Source organism: Pelecanus crispus, chromosome 2 (assembly GCF_030463565.1).
Source record: "Pelecanus crispus isolate bPelCri1 chromosome 2, bPelCri1.pri, whole genome shotgun sequence".
Taxonomy (NCBI): domain Eukaryota; kingdom Metazoa; phylum Chordata; class Aves; order Pelecaniformes; family Pelecanidae; genus Pelecanus; species Pelecanus crispus.
Window position 1 is genome coordinate 153,908,251 of NC_134644.1, and position 18,244 is coordinate 153,926,494.

Consider the following 18,244-nt stretch of genomic DNA (forward strand, 5'->3'; position numbering starts at 1 on the left):
TTAATTCAGTTGACGGTGCCTGGAAGTTGCTAAGAGTAACAATCTGTTGTTTAAATAAATTCTGATAGTCTTTTGACCCTTCTTGCAAAAAGATGTGTGTACAGGAAATGGGCTATTATGTTGTTGCAGCAACACAATCAAATCCAGTAAGCACAAATTTTACTACAGGAAAGTAAGAGTTCTGAATTAACTGGCACTGAAAATTGGTTTTATGGAAATGCCATTGATTTCCTAAATTTCTGTGAAAGATGAATGCCATTTCTGGGTCAAAAAAATAGACTCAAATGGTTCATCAAAGAAAACTGCCTCATACTTAAGACAGGAAAACTGGGATTGCCTTTGAATATGTGTTTATATTGTTGTTATGCTTCTTCATCTGTGAAAAAATAGCTGCACTTCCTTCCATGAAACAGCTATACTCAATGGAAATGTTGTTTTTAGCTACTTGCTTTCGTAAGTCACTTTTCCTAAAAGCAGTGCTACGAATCAAGAGGCTTTATGGTTCCATCCATTTTGAAGCTCTTTTCTCCCAGTGGAGGCAACAGGGGAGTCTGTACTTAATTTTTTTTTTTCTTCAGACTGTGACCCACAGACTCCAAATGACCACTCCTCAAGGTCTGCAAAAAAAAAAGGTGGAAAAAAAAAAGCAGCCCACCATCAGAAGGCTCACTGTGCTGGGGTCTGTGTCTTCCCTGGAAGGGTTCTGAAAATCAAAATGGGTGAAGGGCCATTGCTTTAGTTAAATCTTCAGAGCAAATTGCTGACTCCAAGTAGGATAATAAATGTCACTCTGTTTAAAAAAATTCCAAATGTAGAAGGAAAAAATGAAGGGCTGGTTTTTTTTTTTAAAAAAAGCAAGTTTCTCTTGGATCTTAGATGTCTGGCCTACATAAAATAAAGTTTTGTATTAGCATGCATATCTATCACCACAGTGCTCCTTACTCTGAATACAGAAGATAGAGTGTTACTGCATCTAAATATGATTTAATTGGTTCAATTTACTATATATTTTTTATACTAAGTGTGGTTCCATATCTTGATGAGCCCAGATGTAGCAGCGCTTGTGGTTTACAGCATCCCATTGCTTGCATTTTATTATTTTTACAAAGCAAATGTCTATCAATCATAGAGATAAATTAGAAAAAATTGTGCAAACATGACACATCGCTAAGATTTTTCCAGCATGCTGTGTAATTATTAACCTGATTTTTGCCATTGAAAGAAGCCATGAATTACAGATAGCATGGATGAAGTTAAATGCTTTTATATTAGATACATTTTGCTTATACAGTATTCTATAGGTATGGCCATACAATATAATTGAAGCTTTGTCAGCTCTGTAGCCTAGCAACAGATAATACTGTTAGGTTACTGAATTGCTCCTGGTTGACAAGTAGGGAGTATTTCTGTGTTTATCATGTTTGCTAATGATGGGATCCTTTCCAAAAGGCTTGTCTTAATCTTAATTAGAGTTTATCAGCAGAGGTCTGCATGACATTGTGCAGACACTGATTTCATAAATAATAAAAAGTGCAAGTGAAAAATTTGGCAGGAGAAGAAGATATTTAAGACCACTGATTCTTGTAAGAGCAGCATGAATTTCCAAAATGTAATCAAGTTTGAACTGTGACTCTATTCTTTATTATCGAAACTTGCAGTACACTCCACTGCAGTTTTGACAGCAATTATGAGTATGATTTATAAGCTTCCTGTTAGGAACCAGATCTGTTTGCACAAGAATCTTGATCATAAACATTACAAAGAACAGTAAGTCCACAGTTTTTCAGGGAACATCAGGACCTTACTTTTTCCTTTGCATGGAAAGTTGGTTTGTTTTTTTTATTTTATTTAAGGGTGTTGGGTTTTTTTTCAAGCAGCAGCAATGTTTGCAGTGAAAGATGCAGACAAAGAAGAGAATCCCGAAATAACCTTCCTATTTGGCGGAAACTCTGAAGGTATCAGATAGCTGCTTCAGTGCTTGATGTCATTTGATAAAGAACTCATGCCAATGCAATTGGAATATAATTTTTTGCTCTAGTTTGCACGCAATATTCTTTAACTTTCCCAACTTTCTATGATTAAATGAGCATTTCTAATTCCTTGCAATGTGAACTAGAAAAAGAGTTCAAATAATTACACAGCGTTTACAGACATTTTTATTCTCTTCTTCTGCTTGACATGTAAGTATTATATATCACATAAATTTCTTTGGTTTAACCATAGATATAAAACAATATATTGCAGGCTCAAGAAGCTTATTTTCAATTTCACAGAGTCAGAACTAGACTTGGAGAGAAAACAGCTTTCCAATGTCACAAAGCCTTCTGGTATTTAAAAAACTTCCCTTCTGCACTGGAACAAGAGTAACACTTTTCTTACCCCACCATGTAAAATCAGTAAGTCCCTTTTCAGTATAAATGGATGACCAGTCTACTCATTACAGGAGAGAAGAGGGCCAAAATCATCAGTCTGCCATTTTCTTGCCTTCTAACCAGATAGTATAACCACAACTTCATTTCAGAGGCACTGCCACTCATTCCTATTGGAACTTGTCTGGTTGGAGGTTCTTCCTTTCTCTTTTTCTGATGACTATATCTGTCTTAAGAAACGTGGCCTGGTAAAGCCTTGTTAGAACCATTTCACCTCCCATAAGCTTTTTCTGACAAAAGGAACAGTTAGTTACAAAATTTCTAGCCAGCTTAGTCAGAACTTCATCTCATAAATAACAAGCCTTCATGTTTCCTTATGAAATCTTCATGTCTTTGCAAATATTTCAAGCAAACATCTTCCTATCTCCTTCTCCATTGCCACCGGTACTTGGCAAAGACTTTTTAGAGACATCCTTATTATCCTTTTGCAAATCTGTCATTAACACTGCCCTTTGCTTTATGAAAAGGTGGTGTGCTCCTGAGAAATTGCTGTGTATATGTCAGTTATGTCTTAGCTTGCAGAAATGTTAGTGGGAAGCAAGAACTTTTTTCCTGTTTTGTAACCGCCACCTGCAAGGAAGCCCTGATTCCTGACAAGGGTGTCTAGACAGCATAATAATTCATATGATAGTCATGATTGGAACTTCCTATTAAATTTGTAAGCCTCTGCCAGATTCTCTGCGTGACATTTCCCTGACTGTACAGTAGAAGGATCAGGAAGACTTCTCTTCCACTGTTTTCCCACTGTGCATGAAGGCCGGCATATATAAGGGGAATAAACTTGTTTGCATCTTTCAAATACAGCAGCTATTGCCTTACCCTGTGCAGTCAAGCACAGAAGGGGACAAGAGGGGACTGTACTGTGTCCTTCCTGTTCCTGTGGGTGAATAGTGCTGCAGAGGTGGTATACTGCATTTCCAGTAGCTGGAAGCATGCATCATTTGGGAGTTCATCTGGGGATTTAACTTAACATGATATCACGTACTGATGAAAACATGGACATATATGTCATGATCACTTTAAATGCCTCATTTTCTATGGAGTGGGATGAAAGAAAACAAAATAATAATGTAATTCTTGGATCTTAAACCTGCTGGGCTGAAGGTTTGTATTCAAATGCAGGAGTGGATTAAAGCTCTGTAGTTCTGGTTTCTTTTAATAAGCCAGGCTAGAGATTGTTGTGCTTCCAAAGCTGCCGCACATCCCACTCGGCTGTGCCTGCCGTAGGTGTGACAGCCTCCAGGAGCTGGGTGGAGCAGGCAGCCCAGGTCACTGCCCGCTTCAGCTGTCCTGGTTTAATCTGCTGCTGGACATGAGTCAACACCCTAAGGAGCTCTAACACCAGGAGACTGAGTCAGCCTTTTAGCTGATCCAGACTGATTGCAGCTGGAGACCCAGTAATCAACTACACTTTCTTTTTTTTCCCCCCCAAGGGTACAGCATGTCAAGATGTTTGCTGGGATAGAGGAAGTCTCATTTGGTTCCTCTACAGTGACTCATTTTTATTTTATTAAGAAATCCAGTGAATAATACAGTCTACGAAGAGCTCTTCTTATATATTAAAATATAATAAAACATGTTGGTTGATTCTTACAGCTTCTGTATATAAAGAAAATAGACGTGCATGTTAATAATGGAAACCCTGTTTCTCCCAGAAAATGGACTGTGTGGTATTTGCAGTGAGAGTACCCAGTTTCAGGTTCTCAAACTGCAGCATGTGTATCACATATTTTTATCTACAAGACTAATTAAGTACACTTTAGGAATTTAGCCTGGTTCTTTCCTGAAGAGGTTTTATATCAGTTTAACTCTGGAGGCTTCTGTATATTTGCTCCTGACTTACATCAGGCAATAAGTCAGACTGTGCTCTCCAAATGTTTGAATTCCTCCTTGGTCATTAGGAATCTGCATTCATAGACATTTATGGCACTAGCTTCACATTTCATCTTCTTATTCTTTAGAGGAAATTACTCTGATTTGCACCATTTAATGCTGTAATTTTGGAGCATAGTAAACCTTAGTATGCTTTGGTCCCATCACAATAAACTGTTTGTAAACTTTGGAGCCACCTTCAACTGCTGTATTACTGAAGGGTGAATACAAAGACACTTTTCTGCTTTGAAACTTTTACACCACTTTGAGGTCTGGAGGCTTAGCTTTATTTTTCCACTGAAACACATTGTCACTGATGCTGTTTTGTTTGCTCATCTTTGAAAGCTAATAGACTGGTTTAATTAATTGTCCAAGATTTCTCTAAAACAATGTCCTAATTCTTCCATTTAGCTGTGGCATATCATACACTGTTGTTATCTCCTCTACCAGATTTTTGCAACAAGTTGTTTTAAAACTATAATCTCTTTGAGGGGAAAAAAATGAAGTGCAGTTGAAAAGGCAGTTATGCCGAAAGATAAACACAGCAATATTACTTATCAAAACGAGTACAGTTTTTGCTTGCCTAATGAATACAACATATAGCTTTTTCTATATATACAAAACCTGAGGAAAAAAAAAAAGCTTTATAACATATAAAGTATGCAACATTATTTCAGGCATAACTGTATTGGATATGTATCTAGGCCTGAGAGTGTAGATAACACAATATAAGTGCTTTGCCTGTCTAAACATGTTAAATAAATGAGCATTCACTATCGCATTCAAATACATTAGTAGATGTACTCGCATAGTTAATTTTCTTTTTAATGCACTACACGTGACATTTGCAGCAGAGCTATAGTGTATCTTACTGTTTGATGAAAGTTCTTCCACCTCCTCCCCCCTTTTAAACAAACCGTTATTTGAATAAGCCTTTATGAAACAGATCTTTGGCATATCTTCTTTTCAGGAAGTTCAGTCAGTGTAAGCAGAGATAAAGCAGTCATGTTACGAAGAATATTACATAAGGGAAGATTTTTTAGAGAAAGAGGGTGGCAAACATAAGGGAGGGGAAGAACGCCCTTAAGAGGAAAACTGATTTCTTTCTTGCAGCTGTTTGGTTTTATTGTGCTGTGATTTGGTATTCAAAATACAACAAACTTGGAGTTAGGAATAAATATACAGGAAGTTTGGTGAAAAGTAATGATTACAAAAATGCCATATAAAGTATTTTCACCTATATCTTAATTTTCATTAGGAGACAAAATTAAAAATTAAAATGAATATTCATGCTGCAAATAATGAGGAAAAGTATTTCCAAACTGTTATTCTTGTACACTGAAAATTCCTGTGCTGACAGAAGGAAGACAGTAAAAGTGAAAATTATTTGCCTCTTTACCTTGAACAAACTATCAAAATTTTAAAAAGAGTGTGAAGATATGGCATTGATGTTTTAAGTTCTGGAATCTGATACCATCAACTAAATCTTTCTGCTTTTATGTTTCCTGTAGGAGGGCAGCTTTGGTGTACCACGACCAAGGCCATCTCAGAGGGTGAAGAGCTGATTGCCTTTGTTGTAGATTTTGACTCAAGGCTGCAAGCTGCTAGTCAGATGACTCTCACAGAAGGGATGTATCCTGCACGCCTGCTGGACTCAATACAACTGCTCCCTCAACAAGCTGCAATGGCATCTATTTTGCCTACGGCTATTGTGAACAGTAAGTGATGAATACTGTTCTCTGGCATTTTTTTTAAAACAGCAGTACTTTAAGGCACATATGAAGAGCTGATACAGCAATAGTGAATTCAAGACCACAGAAACCACACAACTTAAAACCCACAGCTCAAAGCCTGCTTTTGTTCCCCTGTCATCTCAGATGAACTGGTTGGGTGGCCGAGCCCAGAGAGTAGTGATAAATGGTGTTAAGTCCAGTTGGCGGCCGGTCACGAGCGGTGTTCCCCAGGGCTCTGTTTTAGGGCCAGTCTTGTTCAATATCTTTATCAATGATCTGGATGAGGGGATCGAGTGCACCCTCAGTAAGTTTGCAGACGACACCAAATTGGGTGGGAGTGTCGATCTGCTCGAGGGTAGGATGGCCCTGCAGAGGGACCTGGACAGACTGGACAGACTGGATCGATGGGCCGTGGCCAACTGTATGAGGTTCAACAAGGCCAAGTGCCGGGTCCTGCACTTCGGTCACAACAACCCCATGCAACGCTACAGGCTTGGGGAGGAGTGGCTGGAAAGCTGCCTGGCCGAAAAGGACCTGGGGGTGTTAGTAGATAGCCGGCTGAACATGAGGCAGCAGTGTGCCCAGGTGGCCAAGAAGGCCAACGGCATCATGGCTTGTATCAGGAATGCTGTGGCCAGCAGGAGCAGGGAGGTGATTGTCCCCCTGTACTCGGCGCTGGTGAGGCCGCACCTGGAATACTGTGTCCAGTTTTGGGCCCCTCACTACAAGAAAGACATTGAGGTGCTGGAGCGTGTTCAGAGAAGGGCAACGAAGCTGGTGAAGGGTCTGGAGAACAAGTCTTATGAGGAGCGGCTGAGGGAACTGGGGTTGTTTAGCCTGGAAAAGAGGAGGCTGAGGGGAGACCTTATCGCTCTCTACAACTACCTGAAAGGAGGTTGTAGTGAGGTGGGTGTTGGTCTCTTCTCCCAAGTAGTTAGCGATAGGACAAGAGGAAATGGGCTTAAGCTGCGCCAGGGGAGGTTTAGACTGGAAATTAGGAAAAATTTCTTTACGGAAAGGGTGGTCAGGCATTGGAACAGGCTGCCCAGAGAGGTGGTGGAGTCACCATCCCTGGAGGCGTTTAAAAAACGGGTAGATGTGGCACTTTGGGATATGGTTTAGTCTGGTCTACCCTTGATTAGTCTAGAGTGGGCTTGGTAGTGTAGGTTAATGGTTGGACTGGATGATCTTAAAGGTCTTTTCCAACCTAGATGATTCTATGATTCTATGATTCTATGAACTCACAGACATAAAAGGAGGAAGAAGAGCTGTCTGGCAGCTGGGCTCTGCAAGAGCCTCACCCAGAGTACCCAACCTGCCCTCATCTGGAGATTCTGTGATCTGCTCCCAGAGGCAATAGGATCAGAAACTGTTAAAAAAGTAGATAAGATAGGCCTGTTGGCTCACAAAGTCCAACTTCTGCTGCTCAAGTAAGCTTGTTGCTTACAGCTGCAGCTTCTGGTAATAATTCATGATACTCAATGGAAAGAAAGAACACATCTCTTCAGTGACTGTTTCAAAATGCAGTGGAGATCGTGCTTTATAGTAGCCCTGATTTATTATAGTATCTCCACTCAATGTGGCTACCCAAGAATGTTTTTATGTCCTCTGGACATCAACAGACCCTATCATGGACAAAATACAGCATGTAATTAAGTGCTGTCCTGGGAGAGGAGGGACATGAGTACATAAGTCTGTTCCTGAACTGGGACAATTCAGCTTCAATGTTCTGCTTATTAAATTTCATTTCTTTAACTTTTTCTTATTACTGCTTTTTACATTTATACAGCCCTAGTTCCTCATCCTCCTCTCTAAGTACTTTTCAAATATGTTAGCTGTTACTGTGATGCTCACCAGTCATCACTTAGACCTATTGCACATCCTTAGTTCTCAGTACTTTGTAAGCCTGTCCATTTAGACCCCATGTTGGAGCACTTCCCCATGCTTCCCGTGGTTTGTAAGCATTGTAATTAGATACAGTGAACTACTGAACACAGTATTTAAGGTGTGAATGTACACACAGGCACATGATCTGCCACTCAGGCTCACATTGAATAGCACTGTATCTTGAACAGTCACACTATCTTGAGGCTCTTCAGACAGGACTATTTAAAATATCTGTGATAATATCTTTCTTTCCATCTTTTCCTTTTTTTTTTTTTTTTGGTAATTGCTTATTTTCTGGGTAAACAATCTTGATAGTTACACATTTATTATTAGCCTGTTTTAAAAGATAAACCTTAAAATGTCTAAGTCATCCAAGTCCTCCCCTCCAGAGAGTGAGTTGGCAGCAACCTCAGGCCCTTTAGCTAAGCACATTTATTTTTACCCTAAGCAGTGGGGCTGCTGTGAGCTGACATACCTGTTCACAGAACCAGCAATTAGCACTGTACAGGACCCTTCAAAAAGAAGGTATCAGAAGATGGACCATAAAATGGGCCACCAAGCTACCACAGTAGTGCAGACCAGTGTTCATAGCCAACAGCTACAAGGGAGCCTCCAGGGAGGGAGATACCTAGCAGAAAGTGCAACAACTGGTTCACAGGTTGTTTAAGCTGAGGGTGTATTCTTGTGCAAACTCTGGGCTTTGGCAAAGTAGTCAGATTTCTACAGCATGAAATTTCTGGAAACATCTTGGCTGCTAGCACTGCCTTTTGCACTGGTCATTGCTACTTCTGCTAAGAGGGCTCTAAGTTTATGGTGCATCAGCTCTTGCTGTACAGGCTTAGCAGCACCTTGGAGTAACCTGTGTACTCTTAACTCCAGGAGGCTGCGAAAGTAGCAAGTCTCACTGTCCAGAACTTTCCACCCCAATTCTGACTCTGCCTCTGACCAGACAGGGCTGTTTCCACATTTCATTGTTGAGCTGGTGAAATTCAGTTTCTTCCATAAAGTCTCAAGCCAGACGTGAGTCCAGTAATATGCTGAATGCACCTCTAGATTTGTAGAGAGACATCTCTTAATTATTCTTTGCTAGATCTTTGAGAAAAATTCAGTTTCTAGAAAAATTAAGTGTTGTAGAGGGTTTTTTTAATGTTTCCTAACATTTTCTATTTGAAAAACCAAAATTAGAATATCACCTTTGGCTCATTGAACTTGAACTTGAATGTTTCATTTCCTGAATTGATCCATTCATATTTGGAAACTATCCATTGAAACTAATTGAAATCTTTTGCTTTTAAAAAATTAAAACATTAACTTGAAGTGGCCTTTATCTATTTTGCATTGCTTTAGGGGACTAATAGTTTCAGGTCCCATCCCTATAGATTTCTCCCTGGAATTCCATCCTCTCACCCTGCAAAACTCCTCAAGTGCATTTCCTCTGCATGGCACATAACGGGAGCCACATATTCATCATGCATAACTGGAGCTACAGACTGTCCAGGTCATCTAGCCTATAGGAAATAAAGATGGCTGGAAGTCAAATTCATTAAGATAATCAGAAAGTTCAATTTTGTGATGGAATGTGATCAGATGAATTCAAATAGGACATGTTGCCCATATCAGAATTTCCTATTACTACTTTTGGACTTTCTTTTCTATGGAAACCTCAATGGTTCAACTATTTTAAACCATTCGAAGCCAAAAATGCTGAAATGTCGGCTTTCACATGAGATGGACATTTCAAATGATGCAAGCTGTATCAGTAATGTTTTAATAGTGGTATATACTGGAATACTAACTGCTCCATTAAATGTTTGTGTGTTAAATTCATGCACAATTATTGAGTGGCAAGTGGAAAAATAGAAACTGGTAGTGATGAAAATATTTTATGCAAATTTATGAGCAGAAAAATAGACAAGCATTAGCAATGCAGTCAGAGAAGCAAACTAAGCAATGTAAATTTTGGCTGCATTTATAGATATTTAACAAATAAAAACCTCATCCATTGCAATGGGCTGGAGTCTTCAACTTTGTTCACCCAAAGGAATTGGAATTGAGCAGTTGTCCTATGCACATCAATATTTGAAATGAAACCTAAGTTGTCATGAATGATAATGAATTACATCGTCAGCTACATATGCCGTATTTTCAGAGCAGCCAACCATTCTTCAAGACTAAGTTAATTACAATCACTAGCAGTTTTTTGCATTCTGAAGTCAGTGGGAGTTTTCATAGAATCATAGAATCATAGAATGGTTTGGGTTGGAAGGGACCTTGAAGATCGTCTAGTTCCCACCCCCTGTTGACTGCAATTGCCCATTCTCTGATCCTGAGGTCATCTGGCACAGTCTGGCTGCACTCATAATTTTATCCTCTCTCAGTCTCAAAAACTGACAAGAAGTGTCCAAACCAGTTGCAGGGAATGATCCTAGGCCCATGGTAACTCCTGAACTATAGGCAGGAATGGGGAAGGTGTTAATTGGCTTAACCCAAATGTGTGGAAGGGACCATTCTCATGATTTAACAATATAAACAAGAATTTCCTGTGCTCTAGTCTGGACCATGTCACTGTTTAATTTACTAATGTAGATGTACCCTAAAGGGCTGGGATTTCTTCCTTGTTCTTACTGGTAGGATGTCATGTTCAGCTTTCAGAAAGATCAAACAGGTGTTTTGTCCTTCTGAGACAGATACATAACATGTACTGTGTAGGTATCCTTCTGACAGGATATTAACAACCAAATATCTATCTGCTTTGTGTAAATACACAGTATTCGTTATTACTTTTCACATGAATAAAGTATGTAGCCTTCAGTACCTGATCAAAATATTTACTCCCTCTCCTGCTGGGGAGCACTCTGCAACCTCTGCATTTTCTTCCCCTCACAGAGGGTGCTGACACTTTGGGATAGAAGACAATGAAAATTTGCATTATTCTTAGCAAATATCCCTTTTGCATAGTGAAAAGTGGAACAGTAACAATTTTGCCAAAAACAAGAGGACAAAAGTACATTAGAAATTTTAACTTCTGATATTAATAACAGGAACCCAGGAAACATTCAACACTGTAGGACCTTAAGGAAATGTAATCTAGTCTGGCCTCCTGGATATCGGAGCAGCAGGATTTTACAATAATAACTGCCTAAGCATTCTGAAAATACACCTTCTTCAGAATGATCTGCAATTAGCACTCAAAAATTCTAAGGCCCAATGCTGGAACGACTTGTGCACACAGAAAAAAAAAGCACAATTGAAAGATGTCACCTATTGAGTAGTGATGTATTGGAAATACAGCTTACTTCTTGAATTAGTGCTGCATATTCACAACAAACAATTAATTTAATTTCATTTTTTAAATAATTACATGCCAAAAACTTCTAGCTGTTTTTTTATATTAAGTATTTTTAAAATCTCCTCTTGAAAGAAACAGCTGTCTCCCATGTTCAGTCTCTCACCCGAAAGTGACATTTTAATAAAACCATGGCTCTGTTTTTAATATTTTATTAAATAAGCATGAATTTAATGGGGAAGCGAGGGGAACTAATCCAGCTGTGTTAATTGGTTGGCACTGAGTGCACCGTGGCTAACATGCACCTGGTTATATTTGCTTGTAGAGGACATATTCCCTTGCAAATCCTGTGGCATTTGGTATCGAAGCGAGCGAAACCTGCAGGCCCATCTCATGTACTACTGCAGTGGGAGGCAAAGAGAGGGGCCTCAACTGTCAGAGGAGAATGAAGACAGCACTCAGCAGATATCCAGTGTCTGCCCCTTTCCACAGTGCACCAAAAGTTTTTCTAACGCAAGAGCTCTGGAAATGCACCTAAATTCTCATAGTGGTAAGTACCATGTATTTTCCTATATCAGCTTCTAGATTTAGCTATTTGAAGAATTATTCCCTATAGACATTCAGTGGATCAATGTCTCTCCAAATATATGCAAGCATTGGGTGTAGATACTACCAGAATGTTAACAGTTTCTGACCTGTGTTCTACACCAAGCACCTCTCCCAGGCAACCAATGTCATTTCTCTTACCTACTAATCCCCATCTGAATGCTGTGTCTCTCTTAATGTGTATATACATGCATACAGGCAGCATTTCTTTACTGGTGAAGGTATGCTTAGGAATCCGGAGACAGTTAGACTGCTGCTGCTTGGTCTTTGAGAGGTTCAATCAATTACTTCAGGATTCCATCCACCCATGAGTCTGCTAGACTACAATCTCTACCTACCCTGTTTTGATGCTCAGTGGAGAAATACACACCACCAGAGAGCAAGTCCTTCTGAAGCAAGATCTTGGTGTCCTAGAGTAGGCTTCTTAGGCAGAAGGCTTTAAGGACCAGGGTGCAGAACTCCCTGTGCTTTTCCCAGGACATTTGTTTCATTAAAACCTTCTTGTTTCATACCAATATTCTTTTTCCTCCTTATAATTAGAATATGGAGATAGTATTTTCATTGTCCATGTTGTTAAAATGATGATACTAGATTTATAGAAAGTAGGATTACAAAATTGCTGAGATTAAAAATCTGGAACTTAGAAGGAATCTTATCTCCCTCCCTGAAGGTCTTTGAGTATGCTGTTTGAATTTGTTTTGAATTAGGTCTGGAAACACAAGTTATGAGTTTGCAGAACATTCTGCATTGGAGTTTTCAGTAGCAGAGAAGACATACAAATAAGAAAGACTGCAGTGTCAGGTATGGGTGTGTTGGGTGTCTAGTGTACAGAGCTCTGTCTGGAAAGAGGCAAGGGCCCTGCAGTTCATGAGCCTTCCGTTAAATAGATGGAGTCTAAAGCACACTAATGCGTACTTTATTCACAGAAGAAAGCCTTATTCAGCTGCAGTGTAAAAACTCATGGGGGAGTGGGAGTCTACGCTGTGGACTTGGTGAAGTGAAAAATGTTCCTCTGATACTTGGGAAGCAATTACAAATCTAGAAGGCATCATGTTGCCTTGGAGGAGTTTGATACAGACAACACTTAGCCATTCATTTAGATGCCAGATATTTTTGTGCTTCCAGATCTTAACTTTGAATATCAGGCTATTGCCATTTTCTGTCTCTTGCCTAGCAAATATTTCACTGTTCAGTGAACCAGCGGAACAGTAGGAACAGCTTCAACAAGAGCAGGTGAATGCAGCCCAGCATGTCTTACAGCCTAGTAATTAAAACCAGGTACTCTTGGAAGATAACAAACTCATTTCTCCCCAAGCAGAGGAAAATTCTGAAATCTTAGCCATTGTGTAAAAGGATTGCTTCAGCTCTTTGCAATTAGTGACATACCATTGGCTTGGGTGTCAAGAGGGTTTTCAGCCATGAGCTGTGAGTGGCCATATCTTCTTGCAATCTAGGGATAAGCATCTGTGTTCCTTGCAAGACATAGGTCTGAGATCCTGCTGAATTTCCAGTAAGAATCTTTTGGTATTTCTTAGATCAGAGGCTAAAAGTCAGGCCTTCCCTTCCTTTTTAGTCATAAACCAGTCAGTTCAATCATTCTTCCTCTCTTTCAGATCCTGTCAATTTTTATTTTTCTATACAGATTATCACAAGTTATAACAGCTTCTGCAATAGGAATGAAACATACCTCTTCCAAATGTCCTGCAAGCTAGCGCTGTGTTTGCTTCAGCTTCTGTTACAGTTCCCACTTGGGGCTGTAGCAGACCCATACCACTGGGGCATGGAGCTCTGAAATGCAAAGTCTGTAAAGACACTCCACCATGACTGTATGACATGATGTGGAAGCACGTGAAACACCATCTCATGGCAGTGGAGGAGCTAAAGCTTAGTATGCCCTCCTGGTGAAAAAGTGCCTGACGGGAAACGAGTGCTGATTAGTGCTGTGTATCTCCTTGTGTCCCTTCTGGCCTCCGAGGCCCACAGTAGTTCAAATTCTAAGTGTCACTCACAGCTGTGGGAGTCATCAATGCTAGGGGAGAAGTGAGGAACTCCAGGTCCAATAGAATGACTTCCCACAGAATGAGTCACAATATTCTTACACCTTTATATTGTCCAGCTACCATGAACCTAGTTTACCTGACCAAGGCATGGTATATCTTTTTGTGTGTGTAGATAGAACAAATATCCATTTTACATTCCGAATACCATCCCTACCAGTTTTAGTTTCTACTGTCTAACAAATAATCAGAATCTGGTTTGTTGCAGGAGAGAAATTTGGTCTTGTCTTTTTAAGCATTTTCAATTTCTGAATACCATGAAACAACATGTTTGTTTCAGCAGTGATTGTAAGATGGCTTTGAAAGTACTGTTCTTGATAGGGAAAGCTGTAACAATGTCTTGAGGAGAAGATGCATTACAGCAGTAGCTGCCTACGGCCATTATATGTGCAAGGTAAAATGTTGGTGAAGCCATGTCTCCTCCACCCTCCCTTCACAATGAACACAACTCGTCAGTCGTTTCTGACGACGATAGTTCTGTATCCTGTTCCCACACTGAGCATCAACAATGCTCAAAGTGCTACTTCTGTTTTCTGTTCTGTCTGTGGCTTTCAGGCACTCTGAGTTTGAGGGCTGTACCTCAAGCCACATCATAACCTTGAGCCTCTTGACCTTGATGTGCTTTCTGTGCATTCAAAATACCCAGTGATTTTGTATGGGGAACATTATGTCTCCCTTAGTTAAAACTGTAATTTCTAAGACCTTTTAATTTAGTCCAGTCTATTTTTATCCTTTCCCTTGTTCTTTCTTTCCCTTCATCTCTGCTGAATGCATGCAGATACCAAGGCTCTCCAAAGCAGAGCAGAAGTCTGGGAATATCCTCTAGCAGTTTGAGGAAAGAAATTCTGAACCAATTCACGTATTTTCAGGGTGACTAATACCATCCCATCAGAAGAAAATTAGTTGTTCTTACTGTGCTTGTACCTTCTGTGCGACTGATTTTCCAGTATACATGAAGGGCAAAATGGTCACTTTATTTTCTATTTTACTTGTCATTTCTATAGGAGTGAAAATGGAAGAATTTCTCCCGCCCGGTGCTAGTCTGAAATGCACAGTTTGTACTTACACTGCAGACTCGGTGATTAACTTTCATCAGCACCTGTTCTCGCATCTTACTCAAGCTGCCTTTAGATGCAATCACTGCCATTTTGGCTTCCAAACTCAGAGGGAGCTACTGCAGCACCAAGAGTTACATGTCTCTGGCAACAAGATTCAGAGAGAAAGTGACATTGAACACTCTCCAAGTAGAAATGAAGAAGGTTTACAGCCAGCAACGGACCTGTTGAGCAGAAATGATGTTCCCCAGAGCCAAAAGACCATGCAGACTAAAGATGCAAGTTCTGATACAGAGCTTGATAAATGTGAAAAAAAGGCTCCACTTTTCCTTGCAAACCAGAGGCCAGAAACACAGCCTGCAACAAATAAGCAGAGTTTTTCATACACTAAAATAAAATCTGAACCATCCAGTCCTAGACTTGCTTCATCTCCAGTTCAGCCTAATATTGGTCCTTCTTTCCCAATGGGACCTTTTCTTTCCCAGTTTGCTTTTCCCCAGGACATCACTGTGGTTCCTCAGGCTTCAGAGATACTAGCCAAAATGTCTGAACTGGTCCATCGAAGACTGAGGCATGGAAGTAGCAATTATCCTCCTGTAATTTACAGTCCTTTGATGCCCAAAGGGGCTACGTGTTTTGAGTGTAACATAACATTCAATAATTTAGACAACTACTTGGTACACAAAAAGCATTACTGCAGCAGCCGATGGCAGCAGATGGCAAAGTCACCAGATTTTTCCAGTGTTCCAGAAAAAATGCCAGAAGCTGTAAGTCCCAGTAATGGTCAAAGCTCTATAAACATCCTGAATGCAGCTCCTCACACGTCAGATCCAGAGAATCAACTTCTGCAGACATCTTGCATAAACTCTTCCAATGTTTTAGATTTGATTGGGCCAAACAATAAAAGTCATGAAAAAGACTTTACAGCACAATCTAAGAAGTTGTCAACTGCAAGCAACAGCGATGAGAAGATAAACGGAAAACCTTCTGATGTGAAGAATCCCAATGCTCCTTTGGTAGAAGGGGAGAGTGATCCTAACAAGACCACTTGTGAAGCTTGTAATATTACTTTTAGCAGACATGAAACGTACATGGTCCACAAGCAGTATTACTGTGCCACTCGCCACGATCCTCCGCTGAAGAGGTCCGCTTCCAACAAAGTGCCTGCCATGCAGAGAACAATGCGTACCCGGAAGCGAAGGAAGATGTATGAGATGTGCCTACCAGAGCAAGAGCAAAGGCCACCACTAGTTCAACAGCGATTTCTAGAGGTGGCTAATCTTGGCAATCCTTGTACATCTACCCAAGAGTCAACAGAAGGCCTTGGAGAATGTTACCATCCACGATGTGATATCTTTCCAGGAATAGTCTCGAAGCACCTGGAAACATCACTGTCTATTAACAAGTGTGTTCCAGTTTCAAAGTGTGATACTCCCCACTCCACTGTGTCTTGCTTGGAGATGGATGTGCCAATAGATCTCAGTAAAAAATGCTTACCCCCATCAGAGAGGACGTCCACTTCTCCCAAAAGGCTGCTGGACTACCATGAGTGCACAGTATGCAAGATCAGTTTTAACAAGGTAGAGAACTACCTGGCTCACAAGCAGAATTTTTGCCCTGTCACTGCCCATCAGCGTAATGACCTGGGACAGCTCGACAGTAAGGTGTTTCAAAATCCAGAAAGTGAACGAAACAGCCCAGATGTCAGTTACGAAAGAAGCATAATCAAATGTGAGAAAAACGGAAACTCGAAACAGTCCTCTCCTAATGGAAACTTATTTTCCACACACTTAGCAACACTTCAAGGACTAAAAGTCTTTAGTGAAGCGGCCCAGCTTATTGCTACAAAAGAAGAAAACAAACACTTGTTTCTTCCACAATGCCTTTACCCTGGAGCAATAAAGAAAGCTAAAGGAGCAGATCAGCTTTCTCCATATTATGGAATAAAGCCAAGTGATTACATTTCTGGTTCTCTCGTCATTCATAATACTGATTTAGATCAAAGCACAAATACAGAAAGTGAATCTCCTAAAGGCCAGGCGCCTTCAAACGGATGTGCTGTGCAGAAGAAAGAGTCTCTTCCGCTATTGCCGAAAAACCGAGGCATGGTAATAGTTAATGGGGGACTAAAACAGGAGGAAAGACCTGCCGCAAACCCACAGCAAGAGAACATTTCCCAGAATCCTCCACATGAAGATGGGCACAAGTCTCCTTCTTGGATCTCTGAGAATCCCTTAACTGCAAATGAAAATGTCTCTCCAGCAATTCCTACAGCAGAGGAACAGTTGTCTAGTATAGGTAAAGGCGTGAATGGTTCTACCCAGGCCCCAACCAGTGGAAAGTATTGCCGACTGTGTGACATCCAGTTCAACAATCTTTCAAACTTTATAACTCATAAGAAGTTTTATTGCTCGTCACATGCAGCAGAACATGTCAAATGAAACAATTGGTCGGTCACCTTTGGTACCTGTGTTTAGCATATTGTTCCATACAGTCTGAAGAAAGCTGTTTGAATTACATCTGGACAATCAGGAGATTTCACTATTGCCGAGTTGAAGACTTAAAGGTGTAATTTCATTACAGTCCATTAGTAAAGTGTATTATTGGTGCCATTTTCAAAAATATTAATTTATTTTACCAGCAGTATTCATAGCTGTAGTTATGTTATTTTTTATTTAAAAACTTTATATTAAAGTCATTTGTAATGTTATTGTATAGTTATTGTGTAGCACATATGGTTTGCACTGTATAGTAGATTTTAAAGAAAATAGTCACAAACAATACAGAAAAGCATTTTAGAAATAGCTTCAAAAGCACTTGTGTATCCTGATTTTTTTTCTTATATGCTGTTGCAGATATATGTATATGCTAAAATATAACTTGCAAAGAAGTTTCAACTATGCTGTAAAGTTCGCCTTAAAATTTCAATTTTTTGAACAATTGGGCTCAGTTTGCACTTTATATTTTAGCAGATACAGTACCTTAGTCATTAGGCTTTGCATTTGTATGTAGCAGTATGTTTCTGTCCACTTTCTTAATCTGAAACGTACGTTAAATGAAGATGGCAATTTTTTTCTTGTATAGTACTTGTATTTTCTTTCGCTGATGCATCTCTGTCTCAATTTTTAAACCTTTGCTGTTAAATGCAATACTTTATAAAGAATGAACAAAATTACTGGAAGCAGTATTGTAAGTAATGAGGTCATATCAATCAGTTTTATCTTTTGAAAGGCACAGTCTAAAACAAAACCCTAAACTCAATGCTGCAATTATGAATCTAATTCATATATAAGATATATTTAAATATAAGAGTAGCAAT

At 39.8% G+C, this 18,244-nt stretch overlaps 1 protein-coding gene across 1 annotated transcript in view; it reads left to right on the plus strand.

Annotated features, from left to right (window-relative positions):
- The window catches only part of ZFPM2 (zinc finger protein, FOG family member 2), a 279,385-nt gene extending 262,019 nt beyond the window's left edge, over positions 1 to 17,366 (plus strand). Inside the window, 3 exon segments of the mRNA XM_075705075.1 lie at positions 5,813 to 6,019; positions 11,533 to 11,757; positions 14,875 to 17,366. Coding sequence (XP_075561190.1) covers positions 5,813 to 6,019; positions 11,533 to 11,757; positions 14,875 to 17,366 — 2,924 coding nt within the window.
- Positions 17,367 to 18,244: the final 878 nt, after the last annotated feature.